The sequence below is a fragment of the Mobula birostris genome, chromosome 11 (assembly GCF_030028105.1).
Source record: "Mobula birostris isolate sMobBir1 chromosome 11, sMobBir1.hap1, whole genome shotgun sequence".
Taxonomy (NCBI): Eukaryota; Metazoa; Chordata; class Chondrichthyes; order Myliobatiformes; family Myliobatidae; genus Mobula; species Mobula birostris.
The window spans coordinates 2,500,546-2,526,255 of NC_092380.1; the positions used below are offsets into that span (position 1 = coordinate 2,500,546).

The window sequence follows — 25,710 nt, forward strand, 5'->3', positions numbered from 1 at the left end:
CTCTAGCTTTTATTGGATCTGCGTAGGAATCCCTGCCACATGATTGGTCGTCCAGCTCGAGCTCGACCCCGCCCCTTTCCCCTCACCGGGACCCGCTCTTGGTTCATTTCATATTGAAACTGCGCCTCCCAGGTCGTTGAAGCCGTAATTGATTTTTCGCTGCTTTCCAACCTGCCCTCCACCCCGCCCTCATTCGACCTGCCCCTCAACACTGCCGCCAGAGATTTGCTGAATTTCCGGTATTAACCTGCCACTTCTTTTCTTGATTGGTCTAACGACCTGTCTCTCAGGGGAAACATCCTGCCCCCTGCCGTGACGACAGCACGCAGAGGCTGTGGGAGACTGGGTCAAGTGACGTCATTGCGCACACGGTTAGTCGGACCTTGGTGGGGGAAACGAAGAAGACCCGGAAGGGGAGAGGGGAGACTTCAAGATGGCGACCTTGACCATTTGGAGCTAATTCGTTTGTTGACTTTCGCCTACTCAAGAGCTATGTATTTCCGGGCCAAGAAGAGCACAATGGAAGAACTTTGTCAACAGAATGCTTTACTCTTCGATAAAATCCAACTTTAAGGGGATTTACTCTTCAAATATTGAGAGATCCTCCCAACCTTGAGTCTTGGTTGGATTGTGTTGGGTTGCAAGATGGTGGCAGCTTGGAGCTTAGCCAGGGTGGGGATGGCTGGTACTTGGAGATGGACTACTCTGGCCTCCCCTCCTTTCAGATGTCGGTCCACCTCGGCTAGTGATCATTACCACCACCAGCACCAGCATCACCATGAAATGACCAAAGAACGCTCGAAGGCCGTCAGCACCTTCTACAACCAAACCGCCATCGACAGTGCGGCCGAAAAGGTAAAGACTACTCCTTGCCCCAATCCTGTTGATTTCTGCCTCTCTAGTGAAGTCACAGACTGGTTCTGTGAGTTGCGACATTCTGTTGCAGATGTAGGCAGTTTTAGTGAGGCTGTATTTGGAGTGTTGTGGACAGTTTAGATCACCTGTTGCTAGGAGGGAAGTCATTAAGCTAGAAGCATTGCAAATAATATTGGCAAGGGTGGTGTCAGGTCTGGACTACTGACTTAGATGTTGAGATGGCTAGGACTGTAGTCTTTGGAGCATAGGAGGATGGCAGGTCACTTTATAGAAAATCACAAGGGTCATAGGGTGAATGCACAGGGGTCCAGAAAATTAGAAGGTATGTAGTGTGAGGGGAGAGGTTTAAAAGGAATCTGAGGGGCAACTCAGTCACTGGGTGGTCCATTTATAGCGTGAGCTGCCAGTGGTAGAGGTTGGTACATTCAAAAGATACTTGGTTAGGTATGTGGACAGAAAAGGTTCAGTGTGATATGGGTAAATGGAACTAGCTTAGATGGTCAGCTAGGTTAGCATGTGTAAGTTGGGCAGAAAGCCTTCTTTCTGACCATTATTCTGTGACTCTGATGGTTTGAAAATGAAAGAATTCAAAAATTAGAGTTGCAAGTGAATTTGGAAGTTTTAGTTCAGTATTCAGGTTAATTTGAAGATTGAGTTGGTGGCGAGGAAGGCAACTGCAATGCTGGCATTCATTTCGAGAGGACTAGAATATAAGAGCAAGACTATACAGCTGAGGATTTATAAGGTGCTGACGTTCAAAATAAAATTTTTTTCCAGAGTACATCCTTAAGATTCATTTTCCTGTGGGCATACTCAGAAAATCTACAAATAGTTACTATAATGGGATCAATGAAAGATCAATCAGAGTGCAGAAGACAACAAACTGTGTAAATATAAATAAATAACAATAAATAACAAGAACATGAAATAACAAGATAAAGAGTCCTTAAAGTGAGGTCATTGGTTGTGGGAACATCTCAATGGATAGGCAAGTGAGTGTAATTATCCCCTTTTGTTCAAGAGCCTGATAGTTGAGGGGTTGTAACTGTTCCTGAACCTGGCGGTGTGAGTCCTGAGGCTCCTATACCGTCTACCTGATGGCAGCGGTGAGAAGAGAGCATGGCCTGGGTGGTGGGGATCTCTGATGATGGAGGCTGCTTTCCTACAGCAGTGCTTCACCTAGATGTGCTCAATGGTTCATAGGGTTTTACCTGTGATGGACTGGGCCCAATCCTCTACCATTTGAAAGGGTTTTTCGTTCGGCGGTATTGGGGTTTCTGTTCCAGGCTGTGGTGCAGCGAGGCCACGTTTGGAAGATTATCAGCATTTCCCTTCCTCAGGAAGGATGTGCTGTCCCTGGAGAGGGAATTGGTTTATTATAGTTTTGTACAATAATGCTTGATCAAATTATATATACACGCTAGATTACTCAAATATTTTTATAGGCATCCGTTAGTCTGGTGAGACCATGGATTTGCGCCTTGGAAGGTTTCCAGGGCGCAGGCCTGGGCAAGGTTGTATGGAAGACCGGCAGTTGCCCATGCTGCAAGTCTCCCCTCTCCACAACACCGATGTTGTCCAAGGGTAGGGCGTTAGGACCCATACAGCTTGGCACCAGTGTCGTCGCAGAGCAATGTGTGATTAAGTGCCTTGCTCAAGGACACAACACATGTTGCCTCAGCTAAGGCTCGAACTAGCGACCTTCAGCTCACTAGACCGCTTGGCCACGCACCAACTCAAATATTACTGAAATATTACGCACACAACAGGAGATGCCTGTTTTATTCTGTGTCCTTTGGAAGGCTATGATTAGGGGGTCTATTTCTGGAAACAGCAAGGTCGAAAACCCAGAGGTCATCAATGAGAAGTAATTGGAGAGAGGATTAGAGGGAGAGAAATTGCTTTGGGATGGTTGCCACTGTGGCATAGTGTGTACACACATTGCTGCTCGGATGTGGAGTTACCGGTTTGATCCGCCCCCGCCTCTTCGTGCATGCACACGTGTCTGAATCCGAATCGGGTTTGGTATCAGCGGTGTATGCCGTGAAATTTGTCACCTTTGCAGCAGCAGTACGTTGATAAAGAAATAAAACTGTAAATTACCTTGTGTGTATGCAGGTACACGTGTATGTATATACGTTTGTGTATGTATATCTATATTTTTATTTAATGTATATGTTAAATTAAATAGGTAGTGGAAAAATAGAAATAATAAATAGTCAGGTAGTGTTGGTGGTTTCAATTATGACATTGGATGGCAAAGGGGAAGAAGCTGTTCCTGAATCATTGAGTGTGTGCCTCCAGGCTTCTGTTCCTCCTTCCTGACGGTAGCAATGAGAACCAGGCCGAAGCTGGGTGGTATCCAGGCTTCTGTACCTCCTTCCTGACGGTAGCAATGAGAACCAGGCCGAAGCTGGGTGGTATCCAGGCTTCTGTACCTCCTTCCTGACGGTAGCAATGAGAACCAGGCCAAAGCTGGGTGGTATCCAGGCTTCTGTACCTCCTTCCTGACGGTAGCAATGAGAACCAGGCCGAAGCTGGGTGGTATCCAGGCTTCTGTACCTCCTTCCTGACGGTAGCAATGAGAACCAGGCCGAAGCTGGGTGGTATCCAGGCTTCTGTACCTCCTTCCTGACGGTAGCAATGAGAACCAGGCCGAAGCTGGGTGGTATCCAGGCTTCTGTACCTCCTTCCTGACGGTAGCAATGAGAACCAGGCCGAAGCTGGGTGGTATCCAGGCTTCTGTACCTCCTTCCTGACGGTAGCAATGAGAAGAGGGCACGTCCTGGGTGGTATCCAGGCTTCTGTTCCTCCTTCCTGACGGTAGCAATGAGAAGAGGGCACGTCCTGGGTGGTATCCAGGCTTCTGTTCCTCCTTCCTGACGGTAGCAATGAGAAGAGGGCACGTCCTGGGTGGTAGGAGTCCTTAACGATCGACTTCGCCACTGTTTGTGGAGTTTCTTCCTGCGACTGACCGTGTGAAATTTCTCCCCCCCCCAATGTGCTGCAGTTTCTTCCTGCACCCACACCCCTGTATCGTCAATGGAGCCTGTTTCTACGCTGTATACGTGACCTGGCGTCACAGAGAGCTTTTGCCACATTGGCCTTCATAAATCAAGGCACTGCGTACTGGAGCTGAGATGTGATGACCTTGTCTAAGACGTTGCTGAGGCTGAATTTGGAGTATTGTGTGCAGTTCTGGTCACCTGCAGGAAAGATGTCAATAGTCAATAGGATTGAAAGAGTGCAGAGGAAACTTACAAGGATGATGTTGCCACGGCTCGAGGAACTGGTTTCCAGGGAAAGGTTGAACAGGGTCGGGCTTCACTCCCTGAAGCGCAGAGGATAATGAGGCAGGAGCTTGCGGCATTCAAAATAATCGGCTTTTCTGTGAAGAGCTTTGGAATTATGTTTGACATACTTGAGTTCTTTGAGGATAAAATGAGCTCAGTGGATAGAGGGGAACAGTGGATTTTGAATTCTTAGTTGAGGTGCTGCATACATACATTGTTAAAGTATAGAACCCTGAGATTCGTCTTCTCGCATACAGACATGAAACCACGGAATCCATTCAGAGAAAACCATCAACCCCCACCCCCACCCCCACCCCATGCAAAAAGAAAAACAATTGCGCAAACCGCAGGAAAAACTGAAAACACAGGATATAAAACACAAAATAAAAAGGCATTTCAGCTCAGTGTTCATTATCTGCAGGTCATCCTGAGATGACTGTGTGTCTTGCAAGACGATCCGGGTATTCCCTAACCGGAAACCTTGGATGAATTGTGAGGTCAAGTCCCTTTTAAAGGCTAGAGCTGCGGCTTTTAGGTCCGGGGATACCAGTCGCTACACGGAATCCAGGTGTGAACTCCAGAAAGCCATTAAGGGCGCCAAGAGGCAATATTGAGCCAAGTTGGAAACCCAGGCTAACCAAAGGGATGCCAGTAGACTATGGCAGGGTCTAAATGAGATCACTGGGCGCAAAGAAAAGGCTGGGGAATATCAATAACTGTGGCGCTTCTCTTCCTGACGAACTTAACATACTCTACGCAAGATTCGAACAGAAGAGGAGCGTCCCGCTCCCTCCGGACGTACCGGACCTGGTGGCATCGAGATTCATCGTCACCGAGGAGGACGTTAGAAGGGCCTTTCTGAAGATAAATCCAAGGAAGGCGATGGACCCAGATGGCGTCCCGGGACAGATTCTCTGGGCCTGTGCAAGCAAACTAGCTGGAATGTTTGCTGACATCTTGAACTGCTCCTTGCTTCAGTCTAAGATCCTCTCGTGTTTTAAGAAGGCAACGATAATCCCAGTGCTGAAGAAGAGCAAGGTGGCATGACTGTCGACCTGTGGCTCTGACATCAATTGCTGTGAAGTGCTTCGAGAGATTGGTTATGGCACACATCAACCACAGCCTACCGGTCAACCTCGACGCTTTGCAATTCGCCTACCGGAGCAACAGGTCAACAGCAGATGCCATCTCTCTGGCCCTACGTTCCTCCTTAGAGCACCTGGAGAATAAAGACGCGTACGTAAGGCTCCTTTTCATTGACCATAGCTCTGCCTTTAATACCATCGTTCCAAATAAACTGATTCCTAAGCTCCGGAACCTGGACCTTAGCACTCAGATCTGCAGCTTCATCTTCAACTTCCTCACACACAGGACCCAGGCTGTAAAAATAGGGGACAAGCTCTCCTCTACAATCACTCTGAGCACCGGTGCCCCACAAGGCTGTGTACTCAGCCCCCTGCTGTACTCACTGTACACCCATGATTGTGTAGCCAAGTTTCCATCAAACTCAATATATAAGTTTGCTGATGACACAATAATTGTAGGCTGTATCTCGGGTAATGATGAGTTTGAGTGCAGAGAGGAAAATAAGAACCTGGTGGCATGGTGCAAAGACAATAACCTATCCCTCAATGTCAGCAAGACGAAGGAATTGGTTGTTGACTTCAGAAGGAGTAGCGGACCGCACAACCCAATTTATATCGGTGGTGCGCAAGTGGAACAGGCCAAAAGCTTTAAGTTCCTCGGGGTCAATATCACAAATGACCTGACTTGGTCCAACCAAGCAGAGTTCACTGCCAAGAAGGCCCACCAGCACCTTTACTTCCTGAGAAAACTAAAGAAATTTGGCCTGGCCCCTAAAACCCTCACTAATTTTTATAGATGCACCGTAGAAAGCATTCTTCTAGGGTGCATCACAACCTGGTATGGAAGTTGTCCTGTCCAAGACCGAAAGAAGCTGCAGAAGATCGTGAACACAGCCCAGCACATCACACAAATCAACCTTCCGTCCGTGGACTCCCTTTACACCGCACGCTGTCGGAGCAGTGCTGCCAGGATAATCAAGGACACGACCCACCCAGCCAACACACTTTTCATCCCTCTTCCCTCCGGGAGAAGGCTCAGGAGCTTGAAGACTTGTACGGCCAGATTTGGGAACGGCTTCTTTCCAACTGTGATAAGACTGCTGAACGGATCCTGACCCGGACTGGGCCGTACCCTCCAAATATCCGGACCTGCCTCTCAGTTTTTTTGCACTACCTTACTTCCTATTTTTCTATTTTCTATTTATGATTTATAATTTAAATTGTTAGTATTTACTAATTTTAACTATTTTTAATATCTTTAATATTTAATATTTGTAATGCAGGGAGTGTGAAGCGCAGAATCAAATACCGCTGTGATGATTGTACGTTCTAGTGCCAATTGTTTGGCGACAATAAAGTATAAGGTATATAAAGTACCCTGATTCAGAAATTGGCCAAACGATCAAACACATCACACGGTGAATTGGAGTCCCCAGCCTGGAACGTATGTTGATTAAACCTTGCTCGGGCACCATCCTCCAGCAGCATTGAGGGAGAGAGGGAGTGAGGTTATTCAGATACGAGGACCTTCCCTCGAGACCAGTGAGCACAGGCGGAGAGATGCGGCTGCTCTCCTCCGGCAGAAGCGAGCAGGAGGCCGGTAGACAGCCCTGAACGCTCGCTCACCTGCCGCACTTGCCTCGATGATTTCCGTCTTCATCGGCACTTTAATCGGCGAGAGACGGAGCCAATCATGGGCCCATACCCCATCTCTTGTCTTCCTGGCCTCCACGCCGCATGCTTTGCTGGGACCCTCTCGGAGGCAGCAACACAGCAGATCGCCCAATCGTCCTGAAAACACACGGCCACAATGTGGATAAGAAGATAGGAAACAGGAGCAGGAGTCGGCCATCTGGCCCGTCGAGCCTGCTCTGCCATTCCATAAGATCATGGCTGATCTGACCATCTCCACCTACCTGCCTCTTCCCCATATCCGTGAGTTCCCTTACTATGCACAAATCTATCCAACCTTGTCTTAAATATATTTGCTGAGGTAGCCTCCACTGCTCCAACAGAAGTAGAACCACATCTGAAATGAAAAGGAGAGGGAGGAGTTTCTTCACGGTGTCTTGAGCATGTTGTTCTCTAGCACCGCAGTGGTCATCTACCACAAGCAAGGAGGAGCCCCTGGAGCCGGAGAGAGTGCAACTGTCCCAGTGTACCGGCTTTCCCACTTCCCAAACTCTCCCGTCCTGTCATCGTCGGCTACGCCGGACACCCATTTCATTGGAATGACCAACACGGACACTTCATCGGCCAAGTGACTTGTCCAGGCTGTACTCCCCTGTGTCGTAACTTGATGAGGGCAAAGGCAGTAGATGTGGTCAGCAAGGCCTTTGATGACTTTCTGCATTTTAGGCTGCTCGGGAAGGTTAGAGCTCACGGGATCCAGGGAGAGTCGGTACTTGGTTGAACGGTAGGAGGCGGAGAGCGATGGTGCAAAGTAGTGGTGATCTCCTAGGATCACGGCTGGGCCCTTTTGCCGTTTGCCATAGATATCGATGGTTTGCATGAGAATGACGTTTGCAGATGACACAAAAGTAGGTGCGGTCGTTGACGTGGTAAATAAGATGAATGGCAATGGTTCCTCATTTAGGGCAGGAGTTCCCAAGCTTTCGTCAGCCATGGACCGATACCGTCAAGCAAGGGGTCCATGGGCCCCTGGCTGGGAAGCTGTACAAACTCTGCTGGGCCACGCGTGGAGTATTGTGTCCTATTCCTATCTGAATTCGAGGGCAAGTGCTGTGTCGAAGGGCTGGACAAACTTTTGGGTTGTTTTCTCTCCCCTGGAGCGGTAGAGGCTGAGGGGAGATCTGATAGAGGTTTGTAAGGTTATGAGAGGCAGAGATAGAGTGGCCAGTATTTTTCTCCCCATGTCAAACACCGGAGGGCATGCGGTAACGGTGAGACAGGATAACTTCAGCGATATGTGGAAGGAGTTGTTTTTTAACACGAAGTGCCCGGGTGCCTGAAATAACCACTGATAACGTTCAAACAGCAAAGATGAGATTTTTCTTTGCTTTAACAACTTTCCTTTCTCCGTTTATGTTTAGTACACTGGGCTGCCATTTTCTTCAGTGTCGATTTCATAGATGCAAATGTAAGTTCTGTACATGCAGTCTATGCTAGCTGTCTGTCCTTTATGTCTGGACACACTGTATCCAGCAATTTAAAAGCTTGATACAGTGTCAGGAAGTTCCTTTCTGTATTTACGCATTGGATTGTTCTTTTGTTCAAAGTCAATAATACTTGTCGAGCTGCTGCTGGAAATGCTGTCAGTGTCTGAACCTGCTGAGTGTGGTGGTGGGGGCAGAGGCTCCTCTCCCAGCACGATAGAGGCATTCAGACAGACCGAACGTGCAGGGAATGAGGGAGTGGGGAAACGTGGACCATGTGCAGCGAGAGGGGACTCAGCTTGAGTACAGCTTTGTCATAGTCATAGTTGTACCTTATTGATCCGGGGGAAATTGGTTTTCGTTACAGTTGTGCCATAAATAATTAAATAATAATAAAACCATGAATAGTTAAATAGTAATATGTAGATTATGCCAGGAAATAAGTCCAGGACCAGCCTATTGGCTCAGGGTGTCTGACCCTCCAAGGGAGGAGTTGTAAAGTTTGATGGCCACAGGCAGGAATGACTTCCTATGACGCTCTGTGTTGCATCTCAGTGGAATGAGTCTCTGGCTGAATGTACTCCTGTGCCCACCCAGTACATTATGTAGTGGATGGGAGACATTGACCAAGATGGCATGCAACTTAGACAGCATCCTCTTTTCAGACACCACCGTCAGAGAGTCCAGTTCCATCCCCACAACATCACTGGCCTTACGAATAAGTTTGTTGATTCTGTTAGTGTCTGCTACCCTCAGCCTGCTGTCCCAGCACACAACAATAAACATGATAGCACTGGCCACCACAGACTCGTAGAACATCCTCAGCATCATCCGGCAGATGTTAAAGGACCTCAGTCTCCTCAGGAAGTAGAGGCGGCTCTGACCCTTCTTGTATACAGCCTCAGTGTTCTTTGACCAGTCCAATTTATTGTCAATTCGTATCCCCAGGTATTTGTAATCCTCCACCATGTCCACACTGACCCCCTGGATGGAAACAGGGGTCACCGGTACCTTAGCTCTCCTCAGGTCTACCACCAGCTCCTTAGTCTTTTTCACATTAAGCTGCAGATAATTCTGCTCACACCATGTGACAAAGTTTCCTACCGTAGCCCTGTACTCAGCCTCATCTCCCTTGCTGATGCATCCAACTATGGCAGAGTCATCTGAAAACTTCTGAAGATGACAAGACTCTGTGCAGTAGTTGAAGTCCGAGGTGTAAATGGTGAAGAGAAAGGGAGACAAGACAGTCCCCTGTGGAGCCCCAGTGCTGCTGATCACTCTGTCGGACATACGTTGTTGCAAGCACACGTACTGTGGTCTGCCAGTCAGGTAATCAAGAATCCATGATACCAGGGAAGCATCCACCTGCATCGCTGTCAGCTTCTCCCCCAGCAGAGCAGGGCGGATGGTGTTGAACGCACTGGAGAAGTCAAAAAACATGACCCTCACAGTGCTCACTGGCTTGTCCAGGTGGGCGTAGACATGGTTCAGCAGGAAGACGATGGCATCCTCAACTCCTAGTCAGGGCTGGTAGGTGAACTGGAGGGAATCTAAGTGTAGCCTGACCATAGGCCACACTTAGAATGTCCTCAGAACGGAGACTGTGTACGGTTCACTGTTCGAGCGGGAGGGCAGTGAGGATGGGGTGGGTTGCGGACGGTGAAATCGGAATGGATGGTGACGTTTCACCGGCTCTCCCCCTCTCCCCTCAGGCATCTGTGCGGCTCACTCCCACCATCATGCTGTACGCTGGCAAGTCACCGGATGGCACGCACCTGTTGGTAGGTGGCAAGAGAGTGTGAGGCGGGGGAAGGGGCTGGAAGTGGGGAGGAATTGGGGGGGAGAGGAGGGGAAAGTGGGGGAATGGGTGGAGGATGAGGGAGAGGGATGGGATGAGGAGGGTGGATGGGTTTGAGGATGTGGGAGGTGGGAGAGATGAGGATGGGGCACTATAAAAATTGGGATGGGGAGGAGGAGTGGTTGAGTGGAGTACAATAGGGAGACGTGTTGGTTGTGGGAGATACAGACGGGGATCCAGGCCAATGTGGATCTGACGGTCTCTCCTCCGCCCCCCCCCCCGACAGAAGAGCGCCCGCTATCTGCGGAAGGAGCTGCCGGTGCGAATCGCCCATCGGATCCAGAGTATCCGCAACCTGCCCTTCATCCTGGGCTGTAACCCGACCATCCTGCAGGTGGTGAGTGGTCCGTTCAGCCTCTCCCCTCACTCCGTGCCCCCCACCACCCCCATCCCTTCCTTCCCTCCCAGTCTGGTCCCGGCTCCCCTCTGGGCCAGGCCCCGCCGTCCGCCCCTCCTGCCTCCCTGACTGTCCGTGTTCAGTGGGTGGGGTTGTTCTCATTGTGTCGACTCTCTGCCCCAGTTGACATGTCGCTTCTCTTTTTCCAGCACGAGCTGTACATTCGAGCCTTCCAGAAACTCAGTGACTTCCCCCCGGTGAGTCTCGTCCTCCCTGTCGCTGCTCCCCCTCCATTCCTCCATTTCCCCACCAGCCTCTCCCTTTCTCTTGTGGGGTGGGCAGGGGATTTATCTGGCACCCACTGACCTTACCAGGAGATTAAGGACAGCGTACTCTCCCCCCCCCCAACCCCTCACAGATTCAGGATGCTGAGGGTGAGGCCCAGTACTGCCGACTGCTCCAACAACTGCTCGATGACCACAAGGACGTGGTGACCATGCTGGCCGAGGGGTTCCGCGAGAGCCGCAAGTACGTGGAGGTGAGACCCGTGATGGACAGGGGTTCGGGGGGGGGGGGTGAGACCCGTGCTGGACAGGGTTCGGGGGGGTGAGACCCGTGCTGGACAGGGGTTCGGGGGGGGTGAGACCCGTGCTGGACGGGTTCGGGGGGGGGGGTGAGACCCGTGCTGGACGGGTTCGGGGGGGGGGGGATGAGACCTGTGCTGGACAGGGGTTCGGGGGGAGGGATGAGACCTGTGCTGGACGAGTTCGGGGGGGGGGGTGAGACCTGTGCTGGACAGGGGTTCGGGAGAGTGAGACCCTTGCTGGACGGGTTTGGGTGGGGGTGAGACCTGTGCTGGACGGGTTCGGGGGGGGGGTGAGACCCGTGCTGGACAGGGGTTCGGGGGGGGGGTGAGACCCTTGCTGGACAGGGGTTGGGGGGGGTGAGACCCTTGCTGGACGGGGGTTGGGGGGGTGAGACCCTTGCTGGACAGGGGTTCGGGGGGGGTGAGACCCTTGCTGGACGGGTTCGGGGGGGTGAGACCCTTGCTGGACGGGTTCGGGGGGGTGAGACCCGTGCTGGACAGGGGTTCGGGGGGGCGAGACCCGTGCTGGACAGGGGTTCGGGGGGGCGAGACCCGTGCTGGACAGGGGTTCGGGGGGGCGAGACCCATGCTGGACAGGGGTTCGGGGGGTGAGACCCTTGCTGGACGGGTTCGGGGGGGTGAGACCCATGCTGGACAGGGGTTCGGGGGTTCGGGAGGGTGAGACCCGTGCTGGACAGGGGTTCGGGGGGGCGAGACCCGTGCTGGACAGGGGTTCGGGGGGTGAGACCCTTGCTGGATGGGTTCGGGGGGGTGAGACCCGTGCTGGACAGGGGTTCGGGGGTTCGGGAGGGTGAGACCCGTGCTGGACAGGGGTTCGGGGGGGGGTGAGACCCGTGCTGGACAGGGGTTCGGGGGGGGGGTGAGACCCGTGCTGGACAGAGGTTCGGGGGGGGGGGGTGAGACCCATGCTGGACAGGGGTTTGGGGGGGGGTGGGGGTGAGACCCGTGCTGGACCGGGATTGGGGGACGGGTAACGCGGGAAGGGGAGTGGCATTCGGCCCATCAAAGCTGCTCAGACATTTAATCATGGCTGATTTAATTTCCCTCTCAACCCTGTCCTGCCTTCTCCCTGTAACCTTTGATGCCCTTAGTAATCAAGAACCTGTCGACCTCTGCCATACCCAATCAGGAACCTATACCCATTGACTTGGCCTCCACAGCCATCAGTGGTAATAAATTCCACAGCTTCACCACCCTTTGGCTAAAGAAATTCCTCCTCATCTCTCTTCTACACTGATGTCTTTCTGTTCTGAGGCTGTTCCCTCTGGTCCTAGACTCACCCACTATTGGAAACATCCTCTCCACATCCACTCTATCTGGGCCTTTCAATATAATGTAGGTTTCAGTGAGATCCCCCCCACCACCCCTCATTCTTCTAAACCCCAGCAAGTACAGGTCCTAACCCATTGAAAGCTCCTCTTACATTAACCCCCTCATCCCCACGATCATTCTGATAAATATTCTCTGACCTATCTCCAATGCCAGCACAGCCTTTCTTAGGTATGGGGACCAAAACTGCTCACATTACTCCAAATGTGGTCTGATGAATGCCTTGTAAATCCTCAGCATTACATCCTTGCTTTTGCCGATATTCTAGTCCTCTTAACATTGCATTTGCCTTCCTCACCACTGACGTTACCTGCAAGTTAACATTTAAGGAATCCTGCGCGAGGACTTCCAAGTCCCTTTGCACCACCATTTTTTTTTAAGTTCGCTCGCTGCTTAGAAAATAGTGTGCAGCTTTACTTCTAACAAAGTGCACGACTATACAGTTTCCTTACCTGCCACTTCTTTGCCCATTCTGCTAATCTGTTGAAGTCCTTTTGCAGGCACCTCAACTTACCTTATTTTCCACCCATGAAGGATCATTTATTTACCAGTTGCAGTACATTGACATGTATTAGGAATTTAAACCTTTGTATCATCTGTAAACTTGGCCACATAGTCCTCAATTGTCATCTAGATCATCGACATACAGTGTGAAAAACAATGGACCCCACACCAACCCCTGCAGAACACTGGCAGCTAACCAGAAAAGGCCCCCTTTATTCCCACTCTGCCTCCTTCTAGTCAGCCAATCTTCTATCCATGCTAGTATCTTTCCTATAATACCATGGGCTCTTACTGTAATACCGTGGAGTGGGACGGCAGGGGCAGGGAGAGGAGGGGATGAGGGACTGTATGGAGGGGAGTAAAGTGAGGAAGGGGAGGGAGTGGCAGGGGGGGGAGTTGTTGGGATATGGGAAGACAACAGGCTGCCTGTGGGGAGAAAAGGCTCGGCCAGTGTCAGAGTTGGGCATCAATCCCGTTTCCGGCTGCATTGTGGGACACTGGTGCAGTCACTTCCGTCTCTCTTTCACCCCCAAGGACGAGACAGTCATCCAGGCCTTCCTGGACAAGACCCTGACGTCGAGGCTGGGGATGCGGATGCTGGCCACTCACCACCTAGCCCTCCACGAGGACAGGGTAGGCATGAAGGCAACGTGATTGGACACCTGGGGGGAGTGTGTATCCGACGGGAACCCTGCCGTCTCCTGTTCGTTCCTGGCATTCACTCACAATAGACTGGAACCCTCCCCCGCCGAATTCCCCAGTAGGTCCCTACCCCCCCCCCCCCCAATTCATTCCTATGGTCTGGACTTCCAGTGGGAACCTACCCCATCCTGTTCACTCCCAGTGGGACCCTGCCCCTTCCCATTCACTCCCACTGTCCACACTCCCAATGGGACCCTGTCCCTTCCCATTCACTCTCACCGTCCACACTCCCAATGGGACCCTGCCCCTTCTCATTCACCCCCACCGTCCACACTCCCAATGGGACCTCATCCCTTCACATTCACTCCCACCGTCCACACTCCCAATGGGACCCTGCCCCTTCCCATTCACTCCCACTGTCCACACTCCCAATGGGACCCTGTCCCTTCCCATTCACTCTCACCGTCCACACTCCCAATGGGACCCTGCCCCTTCTCATTCACCCCCACCGTCCACACTCCCAATGGGACCCTGCCCCTTCTCATTCACTCCCACCATCCACACTCCCAATGGGACCCTGTCCCTTCTCATTCACTCCCACCGTCCACACTCCCAATGGGACCCACCCCTTCCCATTCACTCCCACCGTCCACACTCCCAATGGGACCCTGTCCCTTCTCATTCACTCCCACCGTCCACACTCCCAATGGGACCCTGCCCCTTCTCATTCACCCCCACCGTCCACACTCCCAATGGGACCTCATCCCTTCCCATTCACTCCCACCGTCCACACTCCCAATGGACCCCACCCCTTCCCATTCACCCCACCGTGCACACTCCCAATGGGACCCTGCCCCTTCTCATTCACTCCCACCATCCACACTCCCAATGGGACCTCATCCCTTCCCATTCACCCCTACTGTCCACACTCCCAATGGGACCCCACCCCTTCCCATTCACCCCCACAGTCCACACTCCCAATGGGACCCTGTCCCTTCCCATTCACCCCCACCGTCCACACTCCCAATGGGACCCTGTCCCTTCCCATTCACCCCACCGTGCACACTCCCAATGGGACCCTGCCCCTTCTCATTCACTCCCACCATCCACACTCCCAATGGGACCTCATCCCTTCCCATTCACCCCTACTGTCCACACTTCCTTTGGGACCCCACCCCTTCCCATTCACCCCCACAGTCCACACTCCCAATGGGACCCTGTCCCTTCCCATTCACCCCCACCGTCCACACTCCCAATGGGACCCTGTCCCTTCCCATTCACCCCACCGTGCACACTCCCAATGGGACCCTGCCCCTTCTCATTCACTCCCACCATCCACACTCCCAATGGGACCTCATCCCTTCCCATTCACCCCTACTGTCCACACTTCCTTTGGGACCCCACCCCTTCCCATTCACCCCCACAGTCCACACTCCCAATGGGACCCTGTCCCTTCCCATTCACCCCCACCGTCCACACTCCCAATGGGACCCTGTCCCTTCCCATTCACCCCCACCATCCACACTCCCAATGGGACCCTGTCCCTTCCCATTCACCCCCACCATCCACACTCCCAATGGGACCCTGTCCCTTCCCATTCACCCCCACCATCCACACTCCCAATGGGACCCACTCCTTCCCATTCACAATGGGAGCCCATTATTTATTTGCCACTGCCCTCCCCCCCCCCACCCCGTTACCCCCACTGTTGTCATTACCACACACGTTGATGCCATTGGTTCTCCAACTTCCTTTTCCCCTTCAATTCCAGCCGGATTTTGTTGGCATCATCTGTACCCGCCTGTCACCAAAGAAGATCATCGAGAAATGGGTCGACTTTGCCAGGTAGCCACTGGCAGGGAGGGGTTGTGGGAAAGGGGAATTGGTGGAGGTGGGGTGGGCAGGAGTCACAGAGACGAGGAGAAGCATAGGGAGACTAGGAGGAGCATTTGTTGGGGGGGGTTCACGGAGATGGGGAGGGCTTACGGGAAGGAGGGAGCAATGGAGACGAGGTAGATTGTAGAGGAGGGAAGGGAGTCACAGATGGGACCGGTGTAGGGGAGTGAGGGGGTAATGGAAACATGGAGGGGTGTAGGGGAGTGAGAGGGTAATGGAAATGGGAAGGGGTGTAGGGGAGGGCAGGGTTTATAGAGTGGGAGGAGAAGGAAGGGGTTGTGGAGATGGGAAGGAGGAGTGAAGGAGATGGGGAGTGGCTTCAGAGAGGGATGGGGGTGACGGAGATGGAGGCTGGTGTCGGGGAGGGAGGGGGTGACGGAGACGAGGGAGGGGGTGACGGAGACGAGGGAGAGGGTGATGGAAATGGAGGGTGATGGAGGGGAGGGAGGGCGTGACGGAGACGAGGGAGAGGGTGACGGAGACGAGGGTGGGGGTGACGGAGATGGAGGCTGGTGTCGGGGGGGGATGGGGTGACGGCGATGAGGGAGGGGGTGACTGAAATGGAGGGTGGTGTCGGGGAGGGATGGGGTGATGGAAATGGAGGGTGACGGAGGGGAGGGAGGGAGTGATGGAAATGGAGGGTGGTGTCGGGGAGGGATGGGGTGATGGAAATGGAGGGTGACGGAGGGGGTGACGGAAATGGAGGGTGGTGTCGGGGAGGGGTGGGGTGATGGAAATGGGTGATGGAGGGGAGGGAGGGGGTGACGGAAATGGAGGGTGGTGTCGGGGAGGGATGGGGTGATGGAAATGGAGGGTGACGGAGGGGAGGGAGGGGGTGACGGAAATGGAGGGTGGTGTCGGGGAGGGATGGGGTGATGGAAATGGAGGGTGACGGAGGGGAGGGTGGGGGTGACGGAAATGGAGGGTGGTGTCGGGGAGGGATGGGGTGATGGAAATGGAGGGTGACGGAGGGGAGGGAGGGGGTGACGGAATAGGAGGGTGGTGTCGGGGAGAGATGGGGTGACGGAGGGGAGGGATGGGGTGACGGAGACGAGGGAGGGTACATGACCTTTGATACACTCTCTCCCTTCCAGGCGCCTCTGTGAACACAAGTATGGGAACGCTCCGCGTGTCCGCATCAGTGGACACGTGGCGGCTCGCTTTCCCTACATCCCGATGCCCCTGGACTACATCCTCCCGGAGTTGCTAAAGAACGCCATGAGGTGAGAGCTCATGGGTACTGAGACGCTGACCCGGGGGAGAGAGGCTGGTGTGCCTGTCACCCAGTCCCGTGGTGAGGGGTGGGGGGAAGAGAGGCTGGTGTGCCTGTCACCCAATCCCGTGGTGAGGGGTGGAGGGGAGAGAGAGGGTGGTGTGCCTGTCACCCAGTCCTGTGGTGAGGGGTGGGGAGGGAGAGAGGCTGGTGTGCCTGTCACCCAGTCCCGTGGTGAGGGATGGGGAGGGAGAGAGGGTGGTGTGTCTGACACCCGGTCCTGGGGGGGGGGGGGGGGGAGGGGGTGGAGGTGGGTGGTATGTCTAATGCTTGGTCCTGTGGGGAGGTGATAATGGTGTGTCTGACATCCAGACACCATGGGGGGTGGTGATAATGGTGTGTCTGACATCCAGACACAGTGAGGGGAGGTGATAATGGTGTGTCTGACATCCAGACACCATGGGGGGAGTGGGGAGTGAGAATGGTTTGTCTGACGTCCTGTCCTGGAAGTGAGCAAAAGGACAGGACGCTGTATCGGTGTTTGAGGATGAGTGACGAATGGACATGGTATTCCAGGGCGACCATGGAGAGCCACCTGGACACACCGTACAACGTTCCAGACATTGTTGTGACAATTGCCAACAACGACATCGACTTTATCATCAGGTACAACATTAAATTGCAGCGTGGACAGTTTTTGAATGTGTTGAGCAGCATTTGAGATGACTGTATCCCTACTGATGTTAATCCAGCTCCCTTACACCGTCCCTCAGTGTCTCCTCACCCCCAGCACCCTGTCTCTGCTGTATCCCCTCTGATGTTAATCCAGCTGACTCACACCGTCCCTCAGTGACCCCTCTCCCCCTGCACCCTGTCACTGACTGTATCCCTGCTGACAGTAATACAGATTCCCCCACACCGTCCCTCAGTGACCCCTCTCCCCCTGCACTGTCACTGACTGTATCCCTGCTGACAGTAATACAGATTCCCCCACACCGTCCCCCCCTGCACTGTCACTGACTGTATCGCCACTGACGTTAATCCAGTTCCCCCACATCGTCCCTCAGTGACCCCTCTCCCCCCAGCACCGTCACTGACTGTATCCCCACTGACGTTAATCCAGCTCCCCCACACCATCCCTCAGTGACCCCTCTCCCCCAGCACCCTGTCACTGCTGTATCCCTGCTGACATTAATACAGATTCCCCCACACTGTCCCTCAGTGACCCTTCTCCCCCTGCACTGTCACTGACTGTATCCCTGCTGACAGTAATACAGATTCCCCCACACAATCTCTCCCTCCTGTGAGCACCGTGCTCGCTATAGAACAGTTACGTGTGAGTACATGAGGCCACACAAGGAATGTTGTGAGCAGGTTTGGTGACCCTGTGATGGGAGGGACATACTGAAACCGGAAAGGAATTCAGAACGGGTTTACCAGCACATTGCCTGAACTGGACGGCCTGAGTTAGAGGGAACGGGTATCCAGGCAACATTGGACAATGAGAAGCAACCTTATACTTTCACGAAATCATGCGGGGCAGAGGGAAGGTGGACGGTCACAGTCTTTTCCCAGAGTAATGAAGAGACTTGGGGATTTGAAAGGGACCCAAGGGGCAGCTTTTTTTTGTTCGAGGGTGGAGGGTTTATGGAAGTGGTTGAGGTAGGTACAACTGCATCATTTAAGAAGCACTTGATAAATGTTTCGAAGGATAGGGGGCAAAACCAGGAGACTGGGCCTAGCTGGGTGAGCACTTTGGGCAGCAGGGTTTGCTGGCAGCAGGGCGTTTATCTGCAATGAGTGACTGTATAGGTAATGAGAGGTGAAGTGAGGGCTTCCGACGGTCAGAGCTGACTGTGGATATTGGGTCCTAGCAGTCTGAGTACACAAGCCTGGGCAGTGTGATACGGAGAGCAAGCTGTTGCCCATGTAGAAAGCTCCCCCTCTCTACGTATCTGATGAACCCAAAGGAACGGCGGAGACCGATACGGTTTGGCAGCAGCAGCACCACAAGAGTTGCCAGTCAGCGTTGAACTCTGTAGGACTGCCTTGGGGACCCCAGCTCTGGACTTTTCCCTTGGAGCTTAGGGTGTAGCCGCAAGGCAGCAGAGGTTTGAGATCAGAATTTTCTTCTCCTAGATGAGCTGCCAACCATGGCTGTCGAGTCCTATTTGCCTGAAGCAACTGGTTTTAAGGTGCCAATAGCCCGCCCTTGCCCCTTCTCTCAGTAGAAACGGTTCCTCCAGGCTTACTAGCTGAACCACACGTGAAGGGTAACATAGGGAGTTCCGTCAAATGTGCCCCCACTATCGTTCCCAGGATTTCAGACCGAGGAGGAGGGATTCCACACGAGAGCCTCCACAGGGTGATGGACTACCACTTCACGACGGCAGGATCCAGCAACCAGGACCTGCTGTGCAACACCATGCTGGGAAACATGGTGGACATGGTTAACAGTGGCCAGTCCAGCCCCATGCACGGGTAAGTGTCTCATCTCACTGACTCCCATCAACGGCACTCCCAATGGGACCCAGCCCTTTTCATTCTCTTCCACCATCTGCCCTCCCAGTGGGATGTCACCCCTTTCGGTTCGCTCCCATTGTGCGCACTCCCAACGGGACCCCATCCCTTACCATTCATTCCCACGGACCGCGCTCCTGATGAATCTCACCCCTTCCCGTTCATTCCCACCGTCCGCACTCCCAACAGGCCACCATCCTTTCCCATTCATTCCCACCGTCCGCACTCCCACCAGGACACCACCCTTTCCCGTTCATTCCCACCGTCCGGACACCATCCTTTCCCGTTCATTCCCACCGTCCGCACTCCCACCAGGACGCCATCCTTTCCCGTTCATTCCCACCAGGACCCCATCCTTTCCCGTTCATTCCCACCGTCCGCACTCCCACAGGACCCCATCCTTTCCCATTCATTCCCACCAGGACCCCATCCTTTCCCATTGATTTCCCACCGTCCGCACTCCCACCAGGACACCATGCTTTCCCGTTCATTCCCACTGTCCGCACTCCCACCAGGACACCATGCTTTCCCGTTCATTCCCACTGTCCGCACTCCCACCAGGACACCATCCTTTCCCGTTCATTCCCACTGTCCGCACTCCCACCAGGACACCATCCTTTCCCGTTCATTCCCACCAGGACCCCATCCTTTCCCATTCATTCCCATCAGGACCCCATCCTTTCCCATTCATTCCCATCAGGACACCATCCTTTCCCATTCATTCCTACTGTCTGCACTCCTGATGAATCTCACCCCTTCCCGTTCATTCCCACCGTCCGCACTCCCAACAGGCCACCATCCTTTCCCGTTCATTCCCACCGTCCGCACTCCCATCAGGACACCATCCTTTCCCGTTCATTCCCACCGTCCGCATTCCCACCAGGACACCATCCTTTCCCGTTCATTCCCACCGTCCGCATTCCCACCAGGACACCATCCTTTCCCGTTCATTCCCACCGTCCGCACTCCCACCAGGACACCATCCTTTCCCGTTCATTCCCACCGTCCGCACTCCTGATGAATCTCACCCCTTCCCGTTCATTCCCACCGTCCGCATTCCCACCAGGACACCATCCTTTCCCGTTCATTCCCACCGTCCGCATTCCCACCAGGACACCATCCTTTCCCGTTCATGCCCACTGTCCACACTCTCAACAGGACACCATCCTTTCCCATGTATTCCTGCCATTCGCACTCCCAACAGGATCCCACCCAATCAGCCTATCCTGCACCACTCCCCCACCTTCCCCTAGTTCTGCCACCCCACCTTGCGTGCTGAACCTGTCCTCCTTTCCACTCCCCTGCTTGACCTTTGTCCCCCTCCCTCCCTCACTTATGCAGGTTTGGTTTTGGTCTGCCCACCTCCCGCGCCTATGCGGAGTATCTGCGTGGTTCACTCGTGGTCCAGTCACTCCAGGGGATCGGCACAGACGTCTATCTACGCCTGAGGCACATCGACGGCAAGGAGGAGAGCTTCCGCATCTGAACTGGGAGACCCTCGGACTCTCCCCACCGTGGTGTGGTGTGCCATGGGACAGAGAGGGAGAGAGAAGTTAAGCAGACTCTCAGGCATCCCTTCTCATTATCATTGGTCAACAAGACCAGGTAGAGATCAGGCATTCCTTCCAACCCACCTCCACCCCCATTCCCTCCCCATTAGACCCTCGTCAGGAAGGCTGCTTCAGGCTTTGTACCTTGATATCTCTGAAGCTGAGGAGTCCACTGGGAAAGCCTTGAGCTGCTAGCATCCACTCAACCTCTGGTCATCCCTCCCAGTCCCGGTCAATTCACTGCCAGCCAGGGCCAGCTTGCTACTCCTTTTCGGCTCACCGCCGGCCAGCGGGCCTCTTACAGTATTCCAACAGCGCCCTCTCACCAACTGATACGTCAGCAAGGAGACCATATCAAAATATCAGCACCACCCACCCCAACCAAGGAATCCCAGTCATCCAGTACCATTTTCTCTGCAACTAATATATCATCAGGAAGGCTCTCAATATGCTACCACTGCTTCTTCAACGAGTTCTTTGCCAATAAGGCTGTATCAATATTCATGTACCATTCCTCATCCCCAAATGACCACTGATCCAACCAGGCCAATTCGATCTTCCAACAGCATTTCACTTCCAACTACTACTACATCAATGAGGCCATTTCAGTCCTTCAGTGCTGTTTCCAAATGAACACTGACCCAACCAGACTAATTCCATCTTCCAAAATAATTTGTTCTCCAACTAGTTTATCACCGAGGAGCTATATCAAAGTTCTTGGGACTCTTTCCTGTCCCAAATGACCATGGACCCAAACCAGGCCATTTCAATCCTTCGACAGCATTTCTTTGTCAGTTAGTACATCACCAACAAGGCCAATATCAATATTGGATACTGACTCAGCCAGACCAAATCCATCCTCCAATGCCATTTTGTATCCAACTACTTTATCGCCAATGTGACTGTATCTAAATCCTTGGACCATTCTCCATCCCTAAATGACCATGGACTTGAACATCTCAGTCCTCCAGCAGCATTCCATCTCCAATTAATAAATCGCTAGCCAGAAGATCACAATACCCCGACAAAGCTTTGTCTCTAACTAGTCCATCACCCATGAGGTTGTGTCAGAATCTCCCCATCCCCAGACCAGTTCATCAAGTTCCTCCAACTAATTGATTGCCAGTCCTCCTACATCATTTCCTCTGTGACTGATACATTGCCAATGAGGCTGTTCTGAAATCCCAGACCACTCTTCATCCTCCAACCAGCCGTCTCAATCGTCCAACACCATTCCATCACCAACCACACCACCTCAATCCTCCAACTTCAACTAATTCATGACTGATGAGGCCATTTCCAAGTTCCTACATCCCTCCCTGTTCCCGAGGGACACTGAATTAAACAGGCTCCCCAGCACAATCTCCTCTCTAATGGACTTGTTGCCAGTGAGGATATGGTCTCCCCAGTTGTTTGGAGGCTCCTGGACCACCATCCATCCACCCACTCCCCCCATTCCAATCATCGAGGCTGCTTCCAGATCGACAATATCGTGGCCTCTCTGGAATCACTAATGTTCTCAGGACCACCCACCTCCTGTATCCACTCCATTGTGGGAGGGCAAAGGAGTTGGCTTGGCCAGGGAGATCTTCCTGGACTGTACACTCCACGGGGGGAGTGTTGGGTCCTCTACGCCACTGACATGAGACAGAAGGGTTCTTGCCATTCCCTTCCGACATGTGGGAATCTGTGCACAATCGCACAACACCCCTGTGGGAATTCCTGCAACATTCACTTCTGACGTGAAGATTTCTGCATCACTACCTCCTGACGTGCATGAAGGGATTTCCTTATTCCCACAACACACGTGTGGGAAATTTCCATTTCCCTCGGGTGTGAGTGTGGAAGATTAAGCATTCTCCACAAACATGCATGTGGGTACTTCCTGATACTCTACTCTGACACACGTAGGAACTTCCACCCCTTCCCAGGTTCGTGTGGACGTTTCCACACCATTGCCTTCCTAAATGTGTAGATATTTTCTGCCTCTGCCTTTCCAATGCGTGTAGGCAATTCCATTCCATTCCCTTCTGACCTACTCGTAGAAATTTCCCGATCATTCCCAAATAGGAATTTTCTGCATGTGCCTCTCCAGCAGGCGAGTAGGAATTTCCATATTATTCCTCTCCAAGTCACGTGTTGGAATTTCCTGACCATTTGCCTCTGATGAGCATGCAGAAATTCATAGACCATTTCTCAACGTGTATTTGGGAATTTCCTGACCACTCCTCTGTGTGTATCATTCGACTGTTCCCTCTGACCTGAGAAAGAAATTTCCACACTGTTCCGCTCTGAATGCAGGAATTCCCACGCCTTTCCCTTCAACACACGTGTGGAAACCTCCACACTGTCTCTCTCTAACACAGACACGGGTCTGTGGAAGTTGGGGTATCGGGGGCTCACTCCTCTTGCCCCCTCGCCCCTCCCTTTCTCTTCCACCTTCTTCTTGCCTCCACCCCACCCCGCTCTCCCCGACTGCTCCTTTGCCCCAGTCTCCTCCCCTCCCTCCTTCTTCAGCTTCTTGTCTTACCTGCCTTATCCCCTCCCCTCTCCACTTTCAGGATCACAACTCCAGAATCTCCTCCCTCCCTTTCCCCCTTCCCTTCACAGGCTCACCTCTTACCTCAGACCAAACGCTGTCTCCCTCTTCCCCACTGCTCTCCCCTGGATTCTGGCTGGAAAAATGGGGCCTGCATGGGGGTGGGGTGCAGAGAGTGAGCTGGGAGTTGATGCAGGAGCACAGGGAGGGGGTTAACCGAATCTCCCTTTCCCCACCCCAACTGCTTGCAGCTAGGAGTTTGCTCTCACTGGGGTCCTGTACCGAGGGTGGCGAGGACACATTCCCCACCACACCGCACTCCATCCTCCGCCGCTGGCCCAGCCTTGCTACACACCTGCCTTCCTGGCACGGCAAGACACCCCCTAACTCATTAAACCATAGCGTCTCCAATCCCGCATCCTGCTTTCTCTGTTTGGGACGGGCAGGGGTCGGGGGGGAGGCAGGAACAATGTGACGTGATTGAAAAGGGGAAAGGGGTGGGGGGGAGGCAGGGAGAATGTGATATAATGGAGGGCGGGCTGGGAGGGGGCTGGGGAGGGGGAAGGAAGGGAAGGGGCTGGGGAGGGGGAAGGAAGGGAGGGGGCTGGGGAGGAACAGAGGGGGACTGGGGAGGGGGAAGAAGGGGGCTGGGAGGGAGGGGTGTTGGGGAGTGGGGGAGGAAGGGGGCGAGTGTAGGTGGGGGGAGGGAGGGGGCTGGGGAGGTGGTGGGGAGGGGGGTGGAAGGAAGGAGGGACAGAGGGAGAGGGAGGAAGGTGGAGTAGGATGGTTTAGAGTGAAAGAGGGAGGGTGGATGGGACGTAAGGGGGATGGAGGGAATGAAACAGTAACACTAAGCATTGATGGGCTTTCGGGGGGCTCCTGGAGACCGAGGAGTGGAGGTGTGTGACTTGTGTGGCTCCAAACCACTTTACCCAACGCCAGCACAGAGCGCACAGGCTGAAGGGCCAGTAGCAGCACAGTCTGTGGGTAGTTGGTCCATGTTGGGGAGCGGTGATTTGTTGCTGTGGTCAAGTGTGCAGCAAGAGTACACTGTAATGGCTGGAACCATCTACAGTGTCACTGTAGAGAGGCATCTTGTGGTCCACGTCTCCCAGAAAATGCTCAAAGAAGGTAAGGTGCGTGCAAGCACACTTGCTTTCATCGGTCGAGGTGTTGAATACAGAGTTGGGACGTCACATTGAAGCTGCAGGCTGCATTGGGAGCTTTGTGTGAAGTTGTGGCTGCCCTGTGGGAGGTATTGAGTCTATGCTGAGGATGCTGCCTGGATTAGAGGCTATAAGCTGCAAGGAAAGGTTGTGCAAACTGGTTTTGTTTTTTCTCTCTGGCATGGCAGAGGCTGAGGGCAGATGTGATTGAGGCTTCTAAGATAATGAAGGTACATACAGATTAGATGATCCTCAAAGTGGAGGAGCAACACTTTATATTCTGACTGGGTAGCCTCCAACCTGATGGCATATCGATATCTCCTTCTGGTAAAAGAATCTGTGTCTGAATTGTTGAGTGTGTGCCTTCTCACCTCCTTCCAGATGGCAACAATGAGAACAGGGTATGACCTGGGCGATGGGGGTCCTTAATAATGGTCACCACCTTTTTGAGGCGTCGTTCCCTGAAGATGTCCTAGATACTCGGTGTTAATTGGGCCTATTATTGTCACCTGTACGAAGCTTCAATAGCAAACAGTTCCCCGTCCCTTTATTAGGGAGAGGTAGAGTATGGTGGGGGGAACAATTAGTTTCTGCTTTACTGCAGACCATGGTCTTTCTCGGGGGCTTTGCTATTGCTTGTTAGGTGGAGGGTGCTGATGCTTCTTTTGCTGAAGTTAGTGGGGTGGGGGGAGTCGTTGCTTTGCTGCTCGTGCTTGGGAGGGAGGAGTAGAGGGGGCTTTGGGGATCTAACGTTTTTACTGTCCCTCATTCTTTGGGCCACTCTTCTGTTTTCGTGGCTGTCTGCGAAGAACAAGAATTTCAGGATGTATATTTTAAACATTTCTCTGATATTAAATGGAACGAATGAATTCTTTACTCAGTGCATCGAGGTAGAACGAGGTAAAGCAATAACAGAATGCAGAATAAAGTACAACAGCTACAGAGAAAGTGCAGTGCTGGTGTCTAAGATGAGCTAGGTTGTAAGGTTGAGTCTATTTTTCTATACTAGCTAGTAGAATACATTAAAGTCAAAGTTCATTGTGATGTGCACAAGTGTAGTGAATGACTCCTCACAGTAGCATCACAGCATCAAATAAATTGGTTTGTATGTGTCATGTGCAGTGGGAAACTCTGTTTTGTGCGCCAGCCGTGCTGCTCAATTCCTTACACACTGAGGTC

General features: G+C 53.0%; 1 protein-coding gene across 1 annotated transcript; it reads left to right on the plus strand.

Annotated features, from left to right (window-relative positions):
- Positions 1 to 64: 64 nt before the first annotated feature.
- On the plus strand, positions 65 to 23,819 carry LOC140204739 (branched-chain alpha-ketoacid dehydrogenase kinase-like). The gene is made up of 11 exons (XM_072271483.1): positions 65 to 855; positions 10,083 to 10,151; positions 10,455 to 10,565; positions 10,775 to 10,822; positions 10,984 to 11,103; positions 13,540 to 13,638; positions 15,419 to 15,492; positions 16,638 to 16,766; positions 17,333 to 17,422; positions 19,076 to 19,237; positions 20,618 to 23,819. Exons 1-11 carry the CDS (start codon positions 646 to 648, stop codon positions 20,760 to 20,762), a joined length of 1,257 nt encoding a protein of 418 aa, XP_072127584.1. The 5' UTR covers positions 65 to 645; the 3' UTR covers positions 20,763 to 23,819.
- Positions 23,820 to 25,710: the final 1,891 nt, after the last annotated feature.